Below are 21,092 nucleotides of genomic sequence, written 5' to 3' on the forward strand. Positions count from 1 at the left end.
TGTTATGCAGATCAGTAAGTGCTGTCTCTTTCATGTTTCAGTTACCTTTATCAGATTGCACATCTAGGAGATGATGACGATGAGCCAGAGTTCTCCTCAGCCATGCCCTTGGAAGAAGGAGATACCTTTTTCTTTCAGCCACGACCTCTCAAGAACTTGGTCCTAGTGGATGAGCTGGACAGCCTTTCACCAATTTTGACATGCCAGGTATAAAATAATTCATCCAAAATCCTTTATTTTGCAGGTGCTCTTAAATGGAGCTGGACTCTTATTTGTTTCACCAGCTATCAGATCGCCTGGATTGTGTAGGCTTGCAGGTTTTGGCTGCGTGCTTTATTTTGACACAATTAATGACCACTGTGTAAGGTGCTGATTAAATGATGTGAATCATGTCTCTTCTCCGAAAAGTATTTGAGGAAAGTTTTATTTCTCTGATTCAGCCATCCGTGGGTTGTCATGGCAGTTATGTTTGCCACCGATGTTTAGCTATTGCTTATGTTTTTAACTGCAGATTGCTGATCTGGCCAATGAAGACACGCCTCAACTATATGTTGCCTGTGGGAGAGGGCCGCGGTCATCATTGAGAGTCCTGAGGCATGGTCTTGAGGTATGACATCCATGGAATTTTGGGTTGTACCAGGCTGTGTCGCCAAGGCGCCAGTGACTGTATTTTTAATTAGCCACGGTGAGATTCCCTGAGTCCTAATTTGGTAGAAGCAGCCTGTAATTGAGCCACACTGACTAGAAGGTCCCAGGTTTCATCTGCGCTGTTTAGTTAGCTTATCTCAGTTGGGAAGCTAGCTTTAGTGTTTCGGGACTTGAGGGAGGGGACAGTGGAGAGAAATTGGTCAAGGTTTTAATTCCTGATGGCAGTTCAGTGACCCCCGCTGTGCCTGGTCAGGAAAGGATCAAGCTTGGTTGAGCACAGTTTGTACTGCTGATTAAATGATGTGAATCATGTCTCTTCTCCGAAAAGTATTTGGGGAAAGTTTTTAATTCTCTGATTCAGCAGTCCATGAGCTCTCCATTACCTATGACTTATCACACTGCTTATGTTAGGAAAGCTGAAGCTTCCTCCAGTTAAATATTAGGAAGACTGAAACCATTATCTTCTGTATATCCTCTGTTCCCTAGCCACATCCTTCATTCCCCCTCAGTGTTGGATAGGACCTCCCTGTACTGATGCAAGGTGTTTGAACCGTCCTTTAAAATAGGCAATTATTTTTATAAAATAATGTAGAGGGCATGTGCTCAGTTTCCCCCCTCATTCTTTGACAGGTATCAGAAATGGCTGTCTCAGAGCTGCCCGGTAACCCTAATGCCGTATGGACTGTAAGAAGACACGTGGAAGGTATGACCTGAATAATGTGTGGAGCAGAAACTTGTTTGGCCATAGTACAGTAATGTTCACCTAACCGTGTCCAGCAAATTTGTGGTGCTGGCAACTGATTCTCCAAAAATAATATTCTTTGAAGAAAGCAATAATTCTTATCTCTCAAATATCTCTCATTGCATAGTTGAACATGCACTCTGTTTAACACATTGGGAGTTACAACCCTTTGGTGTTACAGATTTAATTTTAAACAATTTTTCTGCAGTCCTTTTTTCATAAAACAATCCTGTGCAACAACCCTGAAATAAAATGTATATAAAACAAACATAAAGATACAGCTGGAAAAGGGGGGTTTTGTTGTGTGAAGGATCCTCTCCCAAAATGTTCACTGATTTATAAAATCTTTCCGGTTTCCTGTATTTGCCATTCTTTTACTTTCGTTACATTCCTGTAAATACATATTTTGCCAGCTTTGTCCTGGTTCCAAAATTCAGTAATGACTGAAGAGTTAAACACTTCTAAACTACAGAATAGATCAAATCCATAGATGTCAAAAGCATTGTTGAAAGTAATGGATGGATTAAACTGAGTCACATTCATCTGACAGTGAAACACAGTTTATTTAAAGTTGTGATTATTTTTCACATGAAAGCCACACACTTTCAAAGGAGATAATGAATACAGTTTAGTTCATTTATATACACTCATGTTTACTTTCAAAGTCTCACATTGATTCTAATTTTAGTGTTTTTAATCCTGTTTTTCTCTTCCCTTTCCAAGTGGTGTTGGCTCATAGTAGCATATGGTTCAGTTCCACAGACGCTGTCAATCCTCAACTATCTTGCCTACATGGCCATTATTCATGCGCCGGCCTAGATAGATATCAACAGTCTGTGCGACTGGGAGGTATTGCAGTTGAACATGATCCTATCTTCATCCAAAATCTGTGCACTTGCACGTTCCAGCTACTGCCACTAGATGGCGAACATGAGTGAACCATCGGATGACTTTCCCATTCTAGCCCAGTGTATTTCTCTTGATTATTCTCTTCAGTTAGCTAGGCTGAGGTTAGGTAATGGAGCATAAATTGGAGTTAATATGGGAAGGCATGCTATGATTTCTGCCATTGTATTTCTTGTAATTTGTGAAAGATGTACAGATGTGAAAACTGCAATAATGATCTCGGGCTGGGCACATCCTGTAAATGATAAAACCCAGTAGTTCATAGTGGCCTTGATTACATTTACAAATTGGAATGCATGATAATCACTGGTTCAAAATCACAACCCAGGAATATCTAGAAAACAGATAGGAAATTTATGCGTATGGCAAAAATATTCTGAGATTTAATTGGGAGGCATTATGTTTGGAATTCCTACAGCAATCTTAATGCTGGTAGATGCTAAAGTAATAGAAAGGCTGAAGTGCTGACTTGTTAATGAGAATATATTCCTTTTTCAAATTGGACTTGAAGATGCCCATTATAAGCCATAATTTGTAGCTCATCCCTGATTGCTCTTGAGAAAGTGGTGGCATTACAGTCTCCATTGCATCACCGCAGTGTGTTTACATGCACCAGTTTGATCATTGAGTTTCCCATAATTTTAGAATCATAGTTGCTTTATTGATATTGATTTTGCCTAGCCCAGGTGATCTTTTTGTTGTTGCAGTTTGTACCCTGGTTGTCCTCTTTTGAGTCTGAAGAGCAGTACTAACCAAGGCTGGTATGTGGTGGCTTAATCTCTACCAATACCAAGCCTCTGTTTCTCTCCCACAGGTGGCCGGGGAAGGTGCTACTCACTCTAGGTGCGTACCCGCTGATAGGGCCTCTTGGATACTGGTTTAGGACAGACATTGTAAAGAACGGTCCTAACCAGTGATTTCGTGAAGCAAAGTACTGCCGATGCAGATATTCTACACTAAACGATGTTGACTGGATAATTGTGACATCCCCCTTCCACCCTAACAATAGAATTTTACAAGGATCAGCAATGAATAGTATCAGTGTTGTCATTAGGCTTATGTAGTTCATTTATATCAATACACAGAAAATGCCCTCTAATGTTGCAATGTTTCGTTCTTCTGAGAGTTCTTATCATTTCAAGTTGCAACTGCTTCTTGGAACCACCACAACTTCAACCTTAATATGCTGCTCAAAATTCCCTCACTAGACGTAATTCAAGTCTGGAAGAGCAGGATTTATTATTGTACTACACAGTTCAAATTGACATAGACATTCCTTTTGGCCTTAATTGTACCTGAAATCCTAGTGACAACACTAAATTTGACGGTGAGGGAGTTAAGGGGATGCTTATGTTTTAACATCTGTATATACTAAGCAATATTTGTTCTGATTTGGTGTGGGAAATTTGACTATTTCAGATATTGGGGCTTATTTGGGGAATTTTGTTAAGCAGTGATACAATTAGTTATTACAGCATTTGTTATGTCAGAGTTTGGTTCATACAACAGAGTACGGATTACTTATGAGACTCACCGTTCGCCTTTATGAAGTGGAATAGTGGAAATGTAGATTGCAGGGTTTGTAGAATTAGCCAGGAAAGTACAAGGAATCCCCAAATCTAGCACAGGATTAGTTTAGGAAGCCCCAGATTATTGAGGTGAGGTTAAATTAGTTTTATCTTGCTGATGCTCAGGTAGGGTTTGTTATAAAACAGTTTAGCAACATACTTGTTACTGTTCTAAGATGTAACCTTCCTGTCCTCACAGTGAACAGCCACTGGGAGTTCCCCACAAAAATGTTTCCAGGTCCTGATTCGGAAACCTTTTAATATTAGCCGTTTTGCCTGCTAGTCTCAAGTCACTGTGGTCCCTGTTCTGGTTACTTGTGTCCCTTTGCTTTGGCCTTCAGTTAATGGCCCCACATTTAAATACTGGTTGTATTCTGGTGAAAATAGCTCCCTATCTGACTGTTTCACTTTACAAGCATTGTTTAGGCTTTTCTTTACTATGGCACTTTTTGCTGGGAAAAACGCAAATGTTTCTTTTAATCACATTGTTCCCCCCACCCCACCAACCCCCATCATCTCTTAGCAGAGAAAAACAAAATAGGACTGAATACTGAAAGGGGCAGTTTAATTCCATTCAGTGAAAGTATGAGTGTCATAAGTAGTTTTAATCTGGATCTGATATTTTGAGGTGAGGCGGGAGTATATATTTGGGCAACAAAAATAAAACGCACATAATACAGTAATGAATTGCAGTTTAAAATGTCCTTAATTAGATGAAAAGTAGATGCATTTAAAGATTAAATGGGGTGAAAATGTATGGGTGGGATGTACTAGAAAGACTGGCTATGCTTAGAGTAGATAACTCAACTGTTTTCGAGGGCTTGCATCGTAGGTTGTTAAGGGAACCGGAGGTGACGATAGCTGAAGAGCTTGCTGTAATCTCCCAATGTTCCCGAGACACAGGTGCCTGAGGTTTGGAGAGTGGCAAATGTGACACCTTTGTTCAGGAAAGGATGTAAGGACATTCTTAGCAACTCTAGCCAGTCAGTTTAACATCTGTGCTAGGTAAGGTTTTAGAAACAATAAACAGGGAAAAAAATAAAATCAACAGGAGAGGTTTGAGGCAATTAAGGAGAGCTAGCATGGATTTGTAAAAGTAAGATTGTTTGACTAATCCAATTGAATGTTTTGATGGGAGTAACGAGAAGGTTGATGAAGGGAATATATGGATATTGTCTATATGGATTGTAAGAAAATTTCTTGACAAAGTACCACACAAAAAGCTGGTTTACAAAATTGGGGCTCATGGAATAGGAGGGTCAGCGTCAACTTGAATTTTTAAAAATTGGCTTAAGGATAAAAACAGCAAGTTGTGGTAAATGGTTGTTTTTAAGACTGGAGGATGGTAGACATAGGTGTTCCCCAAGGGTCAGTGGGAGGACCACTGCTTTATAAATGGCTTGGATTTTGGGATAGAGTAAAATTTCAAAGTTTGCTTATGATAACTAACTTGTAGGTTTAGCAAACAGTGAAGATTATACCAATTGATTGCAACAGGTCATAGGCTAGCAGAATGGCCAGGCAAGTGACAGATGGAATTTTATACAGAGAAGTGTGAAGTGATGCGGAGAGGCAATAACGAGTTAATGGCACAGTTCTAAAGTGTGTAAGGGACAGAGAGACGTGTGGGTTCATGTGCATAGACTTTTAAAGGTCAGTAGTTAGCAAAACATATGGGAACTTGGACTTCTTAAATAGAGGAATGGAGTACAAAAGCAGGGAGGTTAGGCTGAACCTTTTTGAAGCTCTGGTTGGGTCACAACTAGAACACCGTATCCAGTTCTGGTCACCATACTTCCAGAAGAATGTGAAGGCCCTTGAGAGGGTGCAGAGGAGACTTAGCAGAATGGTACTAGGGTTGAGAGATTTTAGCTGCAAGGTTAAGTTGGGCAAGATTGAGTGGAGATTTGATAGAATTGTGCAAGGTTATGACAGGTTTAGATGAAGTAGACAAAGAAAAGCTGTTCCCATTAGCTGATGGTACAAAGACCGGGGGCACAGATTTAAAGTTTTAGGTAAGAAATGCAAAGAAATGTGAGAAATAACTTGTTTACACAGCGAGTGGATTTTGATCTTGCTGCCTACAAGGTTGGTGCAAGTGGAGATGATGAATGATTTCAAAAGGAAGTTGGATGAGCACGCTTGGAAAATAAACTTGTACGGCTATGGAGATAGAATGGGGAAATGAGACTGACTGGATTGCTGTACAGAGTTCGCATGGACTTGATGGGCTGAATGACCAGTGTCGTAAATGACTCTTAAATCTTTTTAATCTCATAATTGAATTTGCCGGTAATACACTTTTTCATAGTGTTGAATGTTAACCTGCAAGTGTATTTTGCACCTTTCTTTTGTGTGTGTTTAGATGAGTATGATGCATACATCATTGTGTCTTTCGTGAATGCCACGCTGGTACTGTCTATTGGTGAGACCGTAGAGGAAGTGACGGACTCTGGATTTCTGGGTACCACCCCCACCCTCTCCTGCTCCTTGCTTGGTGAGGATGCACTGGTCCAGGTAGGGGTATAGAATTTGATTTGGTTTGATGAAGTACCACATTCAGCTATATTTGAGTTCCCATTGCTCCTTTAATTTTCTGCTCCTGCCTATAATGCTTGCATTGTTAAAATAAGTCCTTTAAATGTAATTTTTCACCAGTTTACAGTAAGACCTATAGGTAAGATGCACCTTCATAAGTGTTGTAACTAGCTGTGATTGGTGCACTGGCATGGCTTCATTTACTTGGTTCCCATAAAATAGCTGAGCTGAATTGCAATATTTTAAGTTTTGCATACCTATCTGCCTTTATTTCAGTGCAGTTAGCAGCTTGTCACCTGAAGAATATGTAGTATGCAATTTATAGATTTTGGGCCATTATTTTTTTGAAAATAGCACCAGGAGGAGTATTTGTTTTGTTTTAGTGTAGAAGTTTTAGGCGAAGCTTTAGGCGAGATATGTTTAATTGGTCATCTCAAATTGTTCCTCTGCCTTCCACCAGCACTGATCCACCAACCACTACTACTTCCCCCAGTTTTTGATGACTCAAAATACCTCAGGGTGACAGAACGGAATCTATATAGTTGTACAACTGGTTTTCTTTAACGCTGCAGTCCTTAAGTATAAAAATGTTGCATCTCAGTAGTGTGTGCACTAAAATCTTAGTGAAAATGGGAAATTTACATTTGGGTGGAGTGATAGTTTCACAGTCCTGTTTTGGTATTTTGCTGAAACACCTGATTTCCCCTGTGTTAATTGAAACACTGCTACAGTATCAGTTGAATAATTAAAAAGACTAATAAAATATTTGTCTTTATCTCGGCAGTCTGGAATGCAAAGGGGTCATACAGTTATCTGAAGCTATGTTAGACCTTGTTTAGAGTACTGTATTCAGTTCTGGCCACTACACTTCAAAGGATAGATTGGTCTTGGAGGGAGGATGCAGTGACAAACTCTCAGAATAATGCTTTGGCAGAAAGGGTTAATTTGCAAGGGCAGGTTCTGTAGACTAGAATTGTATATTTTTGAGTATAGAAGATTAAAAAGTGATGTATTTAAAGTGTTGTACACTTGAGATAAGTTTATGGTGGGAGGGAGTGCAGAATAACAGAGTATAACCTTAAACTTAGAGCTAGGTAGCTCAGAGGTGATACCAGGCGTCAGTTCTTTGCCTAAAGGGTAATGGAAGTCTGGAATTTCCCCATCCCCTGCTAAAACAAACCTGTTGAGACTAAGTCAGTTGAAAACTTAAAACTGAGATTGGCAGATTGTTGGTAGGTCAGGGTATTAAAAGTTACGGAACCAAGTCAGAATGATGGAATTAAAATACGGACCAGCGATAATCTAATTGTCTGGTGGTGCCAGTTCAAGCATCCAAATGGCTTGCTGTTCCAATGCATGCAAAAACATTACTTGATTTATTGAAGAGGAGTTTCTTTAGGAAGAAAAGGCGCATTTTAAATGTGGAGTTGATTTTGCTTTCCCATACGGTCCAAAAGGCATTCGGTTGAACAGCTGTTTAATAGTTAAAATAACATAATAGATTTTTCTTTGGAGCATTATCTTTCTTTTCCAATCACTCTTCCTCTTCCCAACCATTATTGTTTTTTGTCTTTGTTATCCTTAGTAAGTTTTTAATCTCAGCAAAAGCTTTGTTGAAGAAACCCCTGTCCTCTGAAGGGAATATGGAGCTGAACTTGGCCAGAAGTTTTTAGTGTAAAAATAGTGAAAGATGCTTCTCACCGATTGACAAATTCTTAACCAGATTAGACCTGGATTATCACTGGAGGAACAATAGGGATATTACATTTTTTTAAATTATCTATATATATATATATATATATATTAAAACATAGCTATTGGCCAGAATTTTCCTGTTGGCGATTTGGGGGCGGGGCCCGCTCGCCAACGAGAAAATGACGTTGGGAGGAACCACCGACGTCATCCCAGCCCCTTTAAATTTTCAGGAAGGCAGAAGGACAGCGAAATCAGCTGTCCACCCGCCGACCTGTCAATGGCCAATTGAGGCCATTGACCGGGTACTTAAAGTAATTAAAGGACCTGCCCGTCCAACCTTAAGGCTGGCGGGCAGGCCAGGAGCCCCAGCTGGCTTCTAATAATACATGAAACCTCATCCACTGGCGGGATGAGGTTTCATGTTCCTTTTTAAAAACTTCAATAAATGTAATGTTATATTTATTAACATGTCCGATCTTGTGTGACATTGCCACATGAGGGGGACATGTTAATAATATTTTTATTTTTCTATTTTTTAAGTTTTTTAGACTGTCACTAATCTCCCTGAGACAGCACTTAGTCTCAGGGAACAGGGCGCTCTTTGACAGCTGGGGATCCCACCCGCCCCGCACAGGAAGCACATAGCACTTTCCGTCGGGTAACCCCCTGGGCGGGCCGTAATTGGCCCGCCCACTCAAAATGCGGTGGGGCCCGCACGCCCACCAAGGGCAAAATTCTGCCCATTGAAGCAGGAACTCTAATATTTAAGGAAATGAGAAATATTTGAAAAGAATTATACAAATTAAAGTTGAATTAGAGTAATTAGCTTCCACTGAGTGCTGTAATTTTATGATAAACCAGACTGCAGTCATCAGATCTCTTGCTGTGATTGATCATCCAAAATAAGAGGCAGAAGACTTGAGAATATTTTTCTTAATGCATTCTTTAAAGGATATTGTGCTTTGGTGCAATGTAAGCCTTTTATAAGTTGGGGTTTTTGGATTGCATTTAAGAGTCAATGTAAGGTGGGTCTGAACGCGTGCATCATAAGGTAGCCCAAGGAAAACCGAGCTCCCTTTGTGATTTTTAGGTGTACCCTGATGGGATCCGTCACATCCGTGCTGATAAGAGAGTCAACGAGTGGAAGACCCCTGGTAAAAAGACGATTGTGAAATGTGCTGTGAACCAGCGGCAGGTGGTGATCGCTCTGACAGGCGGGGAACTGGTCTACTTTGAGATGGATCCAGTGAGTAAGGCATTAATACATCAGATAAAGAGTTAGAAATTCCTGCTCTTGATATAAAATGGCAAGCATCTGGGTGGGCATCTCATTTTATTTAAAAGTTGTCCCTTTCGAAATTTGTGGCCTGCTCCTCGGCTGTCAACGGTGCTTTCTAAAAGCCAGCAACCAGGAGGTGTCAGAGACTCCCCAGCAGTAGCAGTGCTTATCCCTACATTCTGAAACAAGGTATAGCTTTAGATTCAAGACCCATTTTTGAAAATTTTTCTCACTTCAAAGTGGCTACTGGGAGTCAAGAGGAAGAGGAAAGCAGATTAGAAAAAGATTGAATGTTTAGAAGGCATTGATTAGGTTATATCAGGCAGTGAGGTAAGTTCTAGAATGGGGGGACAAAAGAGAATGGAGGGGAAGGTGGGTGAGCAGAATTTAAACGTTCATATTTTTGAATTAAATTGTATCTAAAATGATTATTTTAGTGGTTAGTTAATGTTACAATCATAAGCTTGTTCTTGTTATGTATGTTTTTCATGTGTTATGTTTGCAAAATTTTATTTGTAGTCTGGACAACTGAATGAGTACACGGAGCGGAAAGAGATGTCAACTGATGTGGTCTGCATGAGTTTAGCAAATGTACCTCCAGGGGAGCAGCGTTCTCGATTTCTGGCTGTTGGTCTCATAGACAACACGGTCAGAATTATTTCTCTGGACCCTTCGGTAAGTTTTACCCATTTGCTTTTTGGTAAAGCTGGTTAGATGTAATGGGTAGTAGTTCTTACTGCACTGTTACTAACCCCCTTTCCTTTTAAAATAATTCTATAAAACTTTTTTTTGGTCATGGGATGTGGACATTGCTGGCAAAGCCAGCATATATTCCCCACCCCTAGTTTCTTTTGAGAAGGTGGTGGTGAATCACCTACTTAAATCGCTGCAGTCTGCATGGTGTAGGTACACCCACAATGCTGTTTGGGAGGGGAGGTCTGGGATTTTGACACAGTTACAGTGAAGAAATGGCAATGTGTTTCCAAGTCAGGATGTTGTGTGACTTGGGGAACTTGCAAGTGGTGGTGTTCCCATGTGTCTGAAGCCCTTGATATGTTAAGCGGTAGAGGTTGGAGATTTAGAAAGTGCTTCTTGCAAGCCTGTCCATGGTTTGGCCATAGAAGCACATAAAACTGGTAATCAGTTGAGTCTCGTATTTAGTGTAGCCTGTGAAACCTAGATCATAAGGCAGGTTTGACAATATAAATAAGCCCTCCACTCCCTTGTTTGGCGGGTGGGGAGCCTTCCAGGAAGCTGAATGGGAGCCCTTCTAATTTAGGGCTGGAACACTTCAGTCAGAATATGAAGTGGGGATTTCTTTTAGTCTGTTAGTTGAATAATAACCCCACAAGAGTCAGCACCTTTGGGAGGTGAGAGGAGATTCTGCTTGGAGCTTGTTGTACGATCGCATCCCTACCACTAAATACCAAAATGATAGAAATATGGAGACAAACTACACTACTAAGGTTGTTCTTCCTCTGAAGAGCTGTTAACTTAATTACTCCCTTTTAGTGAAATGGTGCACAGAAGAACTGGTGAGCATTCAGAATCCTAACTTGCTTTTTCAGATTAATCTTTTCACTGAATAGCCCCGACCTTTTGTGTTTGGTTCCAATATTGTGTCTCTTATTTATCAACATTATTTGATCCCACTATCTCTAACTTCATGTGACACATCCCCTAAATCTACCTTATTGACGAAGTTTCCCTTCTCCTTGCTGAATATGTCTTTTCCACTCACCGCCTTCCAACTAAAACCCGCACATACTCGGGGCAGAAATAATGCTCTCGTATTTGGGGAAGCTTTTATAATACTACTTGCACAAGAAAAATTTGTCTTTTTTTTCCCCCTTTCATCTCTAGCCTTCAGTCCTCTGCATTTTAATTTTTGTCCAGTCTTCCTCTATTTTATTGGCTACTACTATGGTCAAGACTCCTTCCTTGTTACTCCAAAATTCACTTTTCTCTTTGCATCCACACTGCTTCAAAATTAAGGCTCATCATTGCAGGCTCCCTTGCTAACTTTGTTTCTCTGGGCTGCAATGCTAAATGGTACCACCTCAGTCATTCCTTTGTACAGCCCAGTGGCTTTATAACCTAAGATTGGTATCTTCTAATTGCTACTTTCTGATTTGTGTTGTCAGCCTTGATCTTCCTTCGTGATTTCTGAAAATAGGAAAGAAAATAGATTTGTCGGGCAATATTTTGAATTGATCTTATGCCCTCTTTTTCACCAAGCTAAGTGTACATTTTATTGTCTTAGTTCTGTCCTCATGCACAATGATGTGATGAAGATCTGTTGGCCCTCAGCTCCCCTCTCTCACTGACCGCACTAACCAGTGTTTGTTCTAGCTGTGCAGTGCAACAGACAAGCTGCACACAACCAATTTTCCCATTAAGATTGCGCATATTCACAAGAATGCAATAACCTTAAAGGGACAATCAGCAATGCAACAAACAGGCCGTGCACAACAAAGGAAAATTAGTGGGAACATTAGTAACCCCACTAGACTAACTTTGCACTCTACCTCTAATGGATGTTAAAACATTTGGATGAGGAGTCAGTCTGTAATGTTCAAAATCTTGCTAAAGTTATAGGAATATTTAACACTGCTGACTACACAAACCAAAGACTGAATGTGGGGCTTTCCTGGTCCACGTTGCAGATACTACACCAATTATCCTATTTAGGGAGCTATATTAACCTTGTCGTCTTTGTCGTTCTCAGGACTGCCTGCAGCCTCTCAGTATGCAAGCTCTTCCCGCACAGCCTGAATCTCTCTGTATAGTTGAGATGGGGGGTGCAGAAAAACAGGATGAACTGGGAGAGAAGGGTTCCATTGGCTTCTTGTACTTAAACATTGGTTTACAGGTGAGTAAACTCAACAGCTATCTGTGTTAGGGAATGTTACTGCGTATGAGTTGTGTAACATTCTTGGTTTGATAACCCCTAGGAATAGGCTTTGCGCTATAATTCTGGGTTCTGTTAGACCCTAAATGTGTGATGATATTTGCCAGAGCTAATCATTCACTGAGGGACCCCATTGTGCTGCAGTTACATGAGAAATCTTGCAGCCGGTCAGTGGTGATCCCTGCTACTAGTAAAAGATGATGCCCAAACTATGAAACCAATTTTCCTCCACCATTTAAAGGCCACGGATTTTATGACTCTTTCTAGAAATGCGAAGACTGGATGGTGATTGATGGAGGCTTTTAAAAATATGAAAGAGTTTGATAAGTTAGGTGTAGAGAAGATGTTTCCACTTGTGGGGGGAATCCAAAACTAAGACTGTAAATATAAAAAGTACGAATAAATCTAATAAGGAATTGAGGAGAAACATCTTTAATCAGAGTGGTAAGAATGTGGAACTTGTATTACACCGGGTAATTGAGGTGAATAGTTACTTATTTAAGGGGATGTTAGTTAAGTGAATGGGGGATAAAAGAATTGAAGGATATGTTGAGAGGGTACATTTAAGTAAATAGAGTGAGAGGGGACTCTGTAGTGGATAAACACAGGTTTAGACCAGTCGTGCCAAATGACTTGTTATATGCTATTAATTCTATGCAAGGCTATAATCTAAGGGTTCAAATGATATAATAACCCACTCGATCTTACGGCTTAGGGGGTGCTGGAGCTCCTTGATTGGATTATGGAGCAGCACCAGATGAGCAGTGAACGCACTAAAGAGGACGGGTAGGCTAATTGCTTCTCAATTCTCTTAAAACGATCCGTAACCTACTGCTTGGAGATGCACATGAATGACTTGTTAACTCTTTGGTTCCTCCTTTTCTGCTCACTGTGGATTAAGTCCCTGGCATCTGCTCCACACCTTTGTGTCATTGCCATGCCCAAGAAGCACAGCTGAAATCAGGGCTTTGCTGTGTGAGGGCCCTGACTGTACCACATTGTGTCAGGATTCACTCCAACTCAGCGTTGCCGTCCGGGTCTAGGGGCTGCTTTATTTATGCAAGTGGCACCGACCGCAAGTCTCTAGGTATAAATGTGAATTCTGGATGTGCTGCTGCATTTCTTTGTGCCTTGTTCCGAGCTGAGATAGTTTCCTGGTGTTGTGTATTCTAAGAATTTTCTATGGTTGTCTTAGAACGGAGTATTATTAAGGACGGTGTTGGACCCAGTCACTGGAGATTTGTCTGATACTAGGACCAGGTATCTCGGATCACGACCCGTCAAGCTTTTCAGGGTCAGAATGCAAGGGCAAGAAGCGGTGAGTGTGCTCAATTAGATCCCCGACCTTCACAGACTGATGGGTTGGACTATAATGACATGAAATTGTGAGTGTCACTTTTGGTAGTGTGCAGAGGCAAAGAGTTCAAGCTGATCATGGGCTGTAATATTAAGCAAAAAATTGTCAAAAATCTAATAGCGAATCTTGCAGCCTGGAGGGAAATGTTTGATGGGGGCAGGAACATGTCAGGGTTAATTCTGTCAATTACATTAGCATTTCTTCTCCACGATTTTGCTTTGCATTAAACTTTCCTCAAAGTTTGATCAATTGTTCACTGTTTCCTTCCCAGTCACTTTTCTTATTTTATGTCTTTCTTTGAAGGATTTCATCCTATCCCAGTGTTTTAAAAATGCTCAGAGCTGAAACCATTTGTTAGCTGTCCTGTGTATCTGTGAAAAGTAATTTCAGTACACAGCATGTACCTTCAGCTATCTGGATTTGCCTTTGTGCTTCTGGACTGGATATTTAAAAGTAGTTTTACCAAATTAGGGTCCCAGGAGCACTTTTTTGTGTGATCTTGGATTCTTGGTAAAGAGAAAAGTGTGGAAACAGCCCTGTAATGTTACAAAATTTCTAGGGATGTTGCAGTTTGGCATCCAGTGAAGTTATGATTGTCCAATCTTCGAAAGTGAATTTTAAAATGATGATACATTCAGTCCGTGTTTCACCTGATAACTTATGATTACTGCAATGTTTCTGATTTAAAGTTGGCTTGTTACTGACCTTGAGCAGTGCTTTCTCTCATTGGTATTGGCTATTTTGATTCTATATTTGTTTTCTTTAACCCCATGTAGGTTTTGGCCATGTCCAGCAGGTCATGGCTGAGCTACTCATACCAATCTCGCTTTCACCTGACACCTTTGTCCTATGAAACTCTAGAGTATGCATCTGGCTTTGCATCTGAGCAGTGTCCTGAGGGTATTGTGGCAATCTCCACCAACACACTGAGGTAAGTTTCACAAAAGAAATCCGACCTGAACAATGAAATGGTGGAACAATTCCATGGTGGCTTGAATGATAGAATATGGAGACAATTCCATCTCCTTCCCCCTTACCGTCAAGCAAGGACAAGAGCATCACTCTTCAGTGTTTTGTTTGTCACTTTTCATGGCTTTCAGTAATTTCAAAATAAGATCCAAAATCAGATTCAAGACTGAGAGGCAGCACTTCAGCCTTAAGAGTGCAAGCCCAAGCAAAGGTACTGGAGGAATTTGTATTTGTCGCTGATTGTAGTCTTATGGCTCACTCTCGATATGCAATTAATCACAAACCATCTTGCAACAGCTTCCCTGAAACCTGTCATGACTAATAGCCCTAATAAAGATGGTGGTAACTCTTCTAACCAGCCCCAGACAAAGATTGCAATCCATTAATAATCACTTTTGATGAGCACTCTTAAGGCTATGAGCAGATTCATGTACCTGGGCAGCACCCTGTCTAGAGAAGTTTATATTGATTGATGCAGAAGTATCTTGGAGAATCGACAAAACCAGACCATCTTTTAGCAAACTTCACAGTGCCTCTGGGACAAGAGAGGCATCAGACTGCAGACCAAGCTCCAAGTGTACAGGCCCCCGAACTGTTGATACTGCTTTATGGCTGTGAAACTTGGGACCGTATATTATGCCACATGAAGAATCTGAACTATTTTCAACTAAGATGTTTGAGACAACTATTGATGACCAGATGGCAGAATGAGATCCCTGACATATATTTTATATAATTTAAATTCTATAACTTAAAGAAAAACTGCCATGCTAAGCATGGATGCTCTGATCATGAAGGTATGGTCATGAATAAATCCCAGAGAAGCTGTTTTATGTTGCACTGACATACCTTAGGTTACTTGACAAGATGGAATCTTTGTATCAGCAATTTAATAAGTTGCATTAGGAATTGGCTTCAATCTCATGGCCATATAGTTGCAGTTACAAATATGGATCAACCTTCAAGCATGCTGCTAGTTGTGACCCCAGTGATCGTTCCTTGGTCTGCTCTTGTTCATTCTTTATTAATGACCAAGATAATGGCATTGAGAGTATGCTGAGTAAGTTTCCAGATGATACCAAAATCTATGCATGGGTTGGGACAGTAGAGGAGTGCAATCAAATGCAGAGAGATTTAGATGTGCAAGGGGAATGGCAAGTGGAATTTAACTTTGATAATTGTCGTGTCAGCAAAGAATAAAAAGTGACCCACTTTTAAAATGATGATACATTCAATCCGTGTTTCACCTGATATCTTGTGATTACTGCAATGTTTCTGATTAAAAGTTGGCTCATTACTGTTCTCAAGCTGGTTTCAAAGCTCTTCAATATTTTAATTCCACATTCTGCACGTCCTTTGAGGTGTAAGTTTTGGGCAGGCCCAGTAGGCTACGGCTAAGCTACATCTGGTTGTAGAGTGTGCATCTAATAGTGTGCTAGTGTGAAAAGCCTTATCAAAGGTTTTCCGAAAGTCCAGGTAGACAACATGTACTGAATTTCCCATATCCATTCAAATCAAATTTGTAAGACACAAAATATACTTCTCCTGTGTTGTATTTCTGACGGCCCCATTCCTTTTCTATAAATATAAAGGGCGTCTCATTTAACTCTTGCATAGCTCCTACAATTGGCAAGATTGGGAAGCGGTTTATTTATCTGTTCATTCTTCTAGAGAATAGTGTAAACATCAGATTCCTAAAAACAGGTTTCATTCTCATGTATTTAGGGTGACTCCATAAATCAGATTATCATGGCTCAATGCTTTTAAGTTGATGTATGATTGCGTGAGTGTAGTGACGGAGAAGCAGAGTTATGTGCTGTAGGTTTATTTTTTTTCTTTTGATTTCTTTCCAGAATCTTGGCTCTCGAGAAGCTGGGAGCAGTGTTCAACCAAGTTTCCTTCTCTCTGCAATATACCCCAAGGAAATTTGTCATTCACCCAGAGAGCAACAACATCATTGCCATTGAGACCGATCACAATGCCTACACAGAGGCCACCAAAGCCCAGCGTAAACAGCAAATGGCCGAGGTAACTTGCCAATTGTTGATTACAACTACACAGCTTAGCGCCGTATAACACAAAAAGGGAATAGACATAGTAGCTCTTGTTGCACAATATGTGCTGAAAGACATAACCTGATTCTAAAATACATTACTGAATGTCAACAGGAAATTTGCTTCTTAGTATATATCTGACTTGTTGACCCTTTGCAACAATGCAGTCGTTTTAAATTAGAGAATTGGAGTGTGAAGAACTCTGTTCTTATATGTTGACACTTGCGTGTTTAAGAACAGAAAATGCTGGATGTGCGCATTTTAGAGTAAGATCGATTAGGAATATTAACACGTCATCAGGATGTTAATGCTACCGTTTTATCTGTCATTAAGGAAATGGTGGAAGCAGCTGGAGAGGACGAGCGAGAATTGGCAGCAGAGATGGCAGCTGCCTTCTTGAACGAGAACTTGCCTGAATCCATTTTTGGATCCCCTAAGGCAGGGAGTGGGCAATGGGCATCTGTTGTTCGAGTTATGAACCCCATTCAGGGCAACGTGTATGATCAGATCCAGTTGGAACAGAATGAAGCCGCATTCAGGTATAATAGGGGAGATGGTGGCTTGGTAGTACTGTCACTGGGCTAATAATCCGTGGCCCAGGCTAATGCTGTGGGGATTCAGGTTCAAATCCCAGCATGGCAGCTGGTGGAATTTAAATTCAATTAAAACAAAATCTGTAATTGAAAGCTAGTCTCAGTAATGGTAACATGAAACTATCATCGATTGTCATAAAAACCCATCTAGTTTGTTTATGTCCTTAATGGATGGAAATCTGCCATCCTTACCTGCCACAGCAATATACGATCATACGAAGTAAGAACAGGAGTGGGCCACTCAGCCCTTTGAGCCTGCTCCGCCATTCAATAAGATCATGGCTAATCTGATTGTAACCTCAACTCCCACATTCCTGCCTACCCCTGGTAACCTTTCACCCCCTTGTTTGTCAAGAATCTCTCTAGCTCTGCCTTAAAAATATACAAAGACTCTGCTTCCACCTCCTTTTGAGGAAGAGAGTTCCAAAGACATTCAACCCTCTGAGAGAAAAAATTGCTCCTCACCTCTGTCTTAAATGGGTGACCCCTTACTTTTAATCAGTGGCCCCTTGTTCCAGATTCTCCCACAAAAGGAAACATCCTCTCAACATTGACCCTGTCAAGACCCCTCAGGATCTTATATGTTTCAATCAAGTTGCTTCTTATTCTTCTAAACTCCAGTGGATACAAGCCGAGTCTGTCCAACCTTTCCTCGTAAGACACCAAAAGGGAATAGAACCCGTCCAATCCCGATATTAGTCTAGTAAACCGAATCACTTCCAACGCAATTACATCCTTCCTTAAATAAGGAAACCAACACTGTACACAGTATTCCAGATATGGTCTCACCAATGCTCTGTATAACTAAAGCATAACCTTCCTACTCTTGTATTCAATTCCCCTTGCAATCAATATTGACATTCTATTAGCTTTCCTAATTACTTGCTGTACCTGCGTACTAGCCTTTTGTGATTCATGCATCTTGGAGCTCTGCAATCTCTCACTATTTAGATAGCATGCTTTTTTATTTTTCCTGCCAAAATGGGCAAATTCACATTTTCGCACATTATACTCCATTTGTCAGGTCTTTGCCCACTCACTTAACCTATGTATGTCCCTTTGTAACCTCCTTGTGTCCTCTGCACATCTTACTATCCTACCTATCTTTGCATCATCAGCAAATTTAACAACCATTTTTCAACCAAGTCACTTACATAAATTGCAGAAGTTGAGGCCCCAGCACTGATCCCTGTGTCACAGCACTTGTTACATCTTGCCAACCAGAAAAAGACCCATTTATGTCTACCATCTGGCCATGCCAATATGTTACCCCCTATACCATGAGCTTTTATTTTTTACAATAACCTTTGTGGTACCTTTTCGAATGCCTTCTAGAAATCTAAACACAGTACATTCACCAGTTCCCCTTTATCCATAGCATGTGGCTACTTCAAAGAACTCCAATAAATTGGTTAAACATGATTTCCCTTCCACAAAATTATGTCCACTCGGATTACCCCGAATTTTTCCAAGTGCCCTAACGCCTTTGATAATAGTTTCTAACATTGTCTTTGTGACAGATGGTAAGCTAACTGGCTTGACTCTTAACTGTTCTCAAGGGATGGACAATAAATGTTTTCCTTGCCAGCCCACATTGGAATACCCACATTCCAATAATGAAGAACAAAAGGGTTTAGCACGACAGTTGTAGTGATAAACGGCACATGCTTTAGGTAACATGACCGATGGCAGTTTTTCCAGATATGTACGCGCTTAACCAGAGTTCTTCCAAAAGGGAACACAGCCTATTGGCTTAGTATTCGTCTGTAGCACCGTCTGTGCATCTGTACTTATAGATGGAAGCTGTGATCTATGTGAAAATCCAACTTGTCCTAATATAAATCTTGGCTCTTTGGGTGTCAGTAGGTCACAAGTTTAATATTACTGAGAAGGTATCTCTTAAATATGAGCCTTTTGGATCACTTATAAAAGCCTTTTTGACAATAGTTAGCTTCTGAGGAAGAGAGTGTAGCATCAATAACAAGAAACACCTTTTACAATAAAATGCGATGTTTGAAGATTTTGGCTATAATCATAGATTGTGACTGATGTGCTTTCATAATTATTTCTTCGTTATACTTGCACATTGAGTTGAACTGTTCATGTGTTGGGTATTTGTTGAAGCCGTTAGGTTGTACTAACGTGGGCGTATTGTGTTCCCAGTATTGCTGTTTGCAAATTTGGCAACGGTGGTGATGATTGGTACGTGCTGGTAGGAGTTGGCAAGGACTTGATCCTCAATCCTCGTTCAGTTGGAGGTGGATACATTTACACCTACAAGCTAATCAACAATGGAGAGAAGCTGGAATTCGTGCACAAGGTGAGACAATGGTATCGATGGGAGGTAGCAGGTTTTGGATTGTTGACCCGTTTTATTTTTTGCTGTTTTATGACCCCAGGTTTCCTGTGTGCTTATACAGTAATCCTAACACAGCTCGAAAGAGCTGTTGGTGTATTTAATTTTTGTGGAGGTTGTCTAATTTACGTCCCTCTGCCTTTCTCCACCCAGTAGCTCACCCCAGTGGTCATTCCAAATGGGCGAGCCTAATATGTATAGCAGGGTCTCACACCTGGAGCTAATCCTGCCTCACCTGCACACTCTGCATGTGCACCTTCAGCTACTGGCTAATGATGAGGAGCAGGAATCCAGGCTTGTCCCTTCCTTTGTTAGAGCACTGAAGACAATTGTAACACCGTCCACTGCTACATTGCCTGAGATCAATTAATGACATGGATTAACAGTCAGCCCTGGACACTTGTGGTCTTGTGGTCATATTTAAGCTTTATCAAATGGTGAGCTACACCACTTCCCATTAGATCTGCCTTGGATCCTATCATACTTTGCAGTGAGTTTAACTGGGCTGAATAAAAACTGCTTTTAATGATAATTGCATGGTTTATTTCTAAACCCAAAACTACTGACACTCCTGTTAAATAAAATGAGCAATCGGTGCAGCAGGCAGATCGTTTATTGATGGGGAGGGATCTTGGTAGCAAGCCAGTAGAGTCAGTTAGACATAGTTCAAAATCTCAATAACTTGACTGTTTTCCACAGAGAGAGTTTGGGAAAGGGCTGCATTTAAATGCTGGGTTTTTAAAGAAAAAGTAAGTTCACAGACTTAAAAGGGATTGAAACAAAAAGGTCATTAAACGTGGGGGATTTGCTAGGCATTGAAGTGTCTTTCCCAATTAGTTATCTGGTTTAGATAAGTGATGAATATCTCATATATGTATTGTGCTGGAAGGTCTTGGTCCAGGGTCTTTCCCTCATTGTGAACTCAGGAAAACAGAGACAGAAACGTACCGCACCGGTCAGATTTTTAATTAGAAAGGTGTCCGCTAAGATTTTACCTAGCTGAGAAGGTTGGAATGCAGGAGGGGTAGATAGAAGTTACTTAGTTCAAGTTAGGCAAGATGACTTACTGATGCTGGCAAACATGTGTTACGGTGTAGATAAGTTGAACTGATATCAGTGAACCTGACCATAAATCTTGCTCTATATCTTCACTTTGTGAAATAAAGCAGATTAATACTGTCTGATCTTTTACCAAATATTTTCTTAACCTGCCTTCAGAAAGATTGGAGAAGCAGACATGGGGCTACAGCTGAAAGGTGTGAATAGCTGGTTCAGATCACACCCTTAGGTTATGTGACAAAGTTAGATATTGGGCAGTATGGGCAAAGCCCTAATTGCAAAAAACTTAGAAGTTACAGGAGTGACTAATGGTGTTGTATTGGAGAGAATATCTAAGACAGAGCCGAAACTTGTAACAGACTTATACTGATGAGGTGGGGGGAGCCTGTGGATTAAATACACTGCACCAATGCTCAT

The 21,092-nt window shown here is 40.6% G+C and overlaps 1 protein-coding gene across 3 annotated transcripts in view; it reads left to right on the forward strand.

The window, feature by feature from the left end:
- The window catches only part of sf3b3 (splicing factor 3b, subunit 3), a 52,974-nt gene that overhangs the window by 23,458 nt on the left and 8,424 nt on the right, over positions 1–21,092 (forward strand). For all 3 annotated transcript variants that reach the window (XM_078543929.1, XM_078543928.1, XM_078543930.1), the window contains exons 10-21: positions 42–207; positions 512–607; positions 1,279–1,351; positions 6,230–6,381; positions 9,188–9,343; positions 9,896–10,051; positions 12,105–12,248; positions 13,483–13,605; positions 14,421–14,575; positions 16,467–16,641; positions 17,001–17,206; positions 19,424–19,580. In XM_078543929.1, coding sequence (XP_078400055.1) covers positions 42–207; positions 512–607; positions 1,279–1,351; positions 6,230–6,381; positions 9,188–9,343; positions 9,896–10,051; positions 12,105–12,248; positions 13,483–13,605; positions 14,421–14,575; positions 16,467–16,641; positions 17,001–17,206; positions 19,424–19,580 — 1,759 coding nt within the window. The remainder of the gene's footprint in view (positions 1–41; positions 208–511; positions 608–1,278; positions 1,352–6,229; positions 6,382–9,187; positions 9,344–9,895; positions 10,052–12,104; positions 12,249–13,482; positions 13,606–14,420; positions 14,576–16,466; positions 16,642–17,000; positions 17,207–19,423; positions 19,581–21,092) is intronic.

Source organism: Cetorhinus maximus, chromosome 6 (genome assembly GCF_964194155.1).
Source record: "Cetorhinus maximus chromosome 6, sCetMax3.hap1.1, whole genome shotgun sequence".
NCBI classification, from domain to species: Eukaryota; Metazoa; Chordata; class Chondrichthyes; order Lamniformes; family Cetorhinidae; genus Cetorhinus; species Cetorhinus maximus.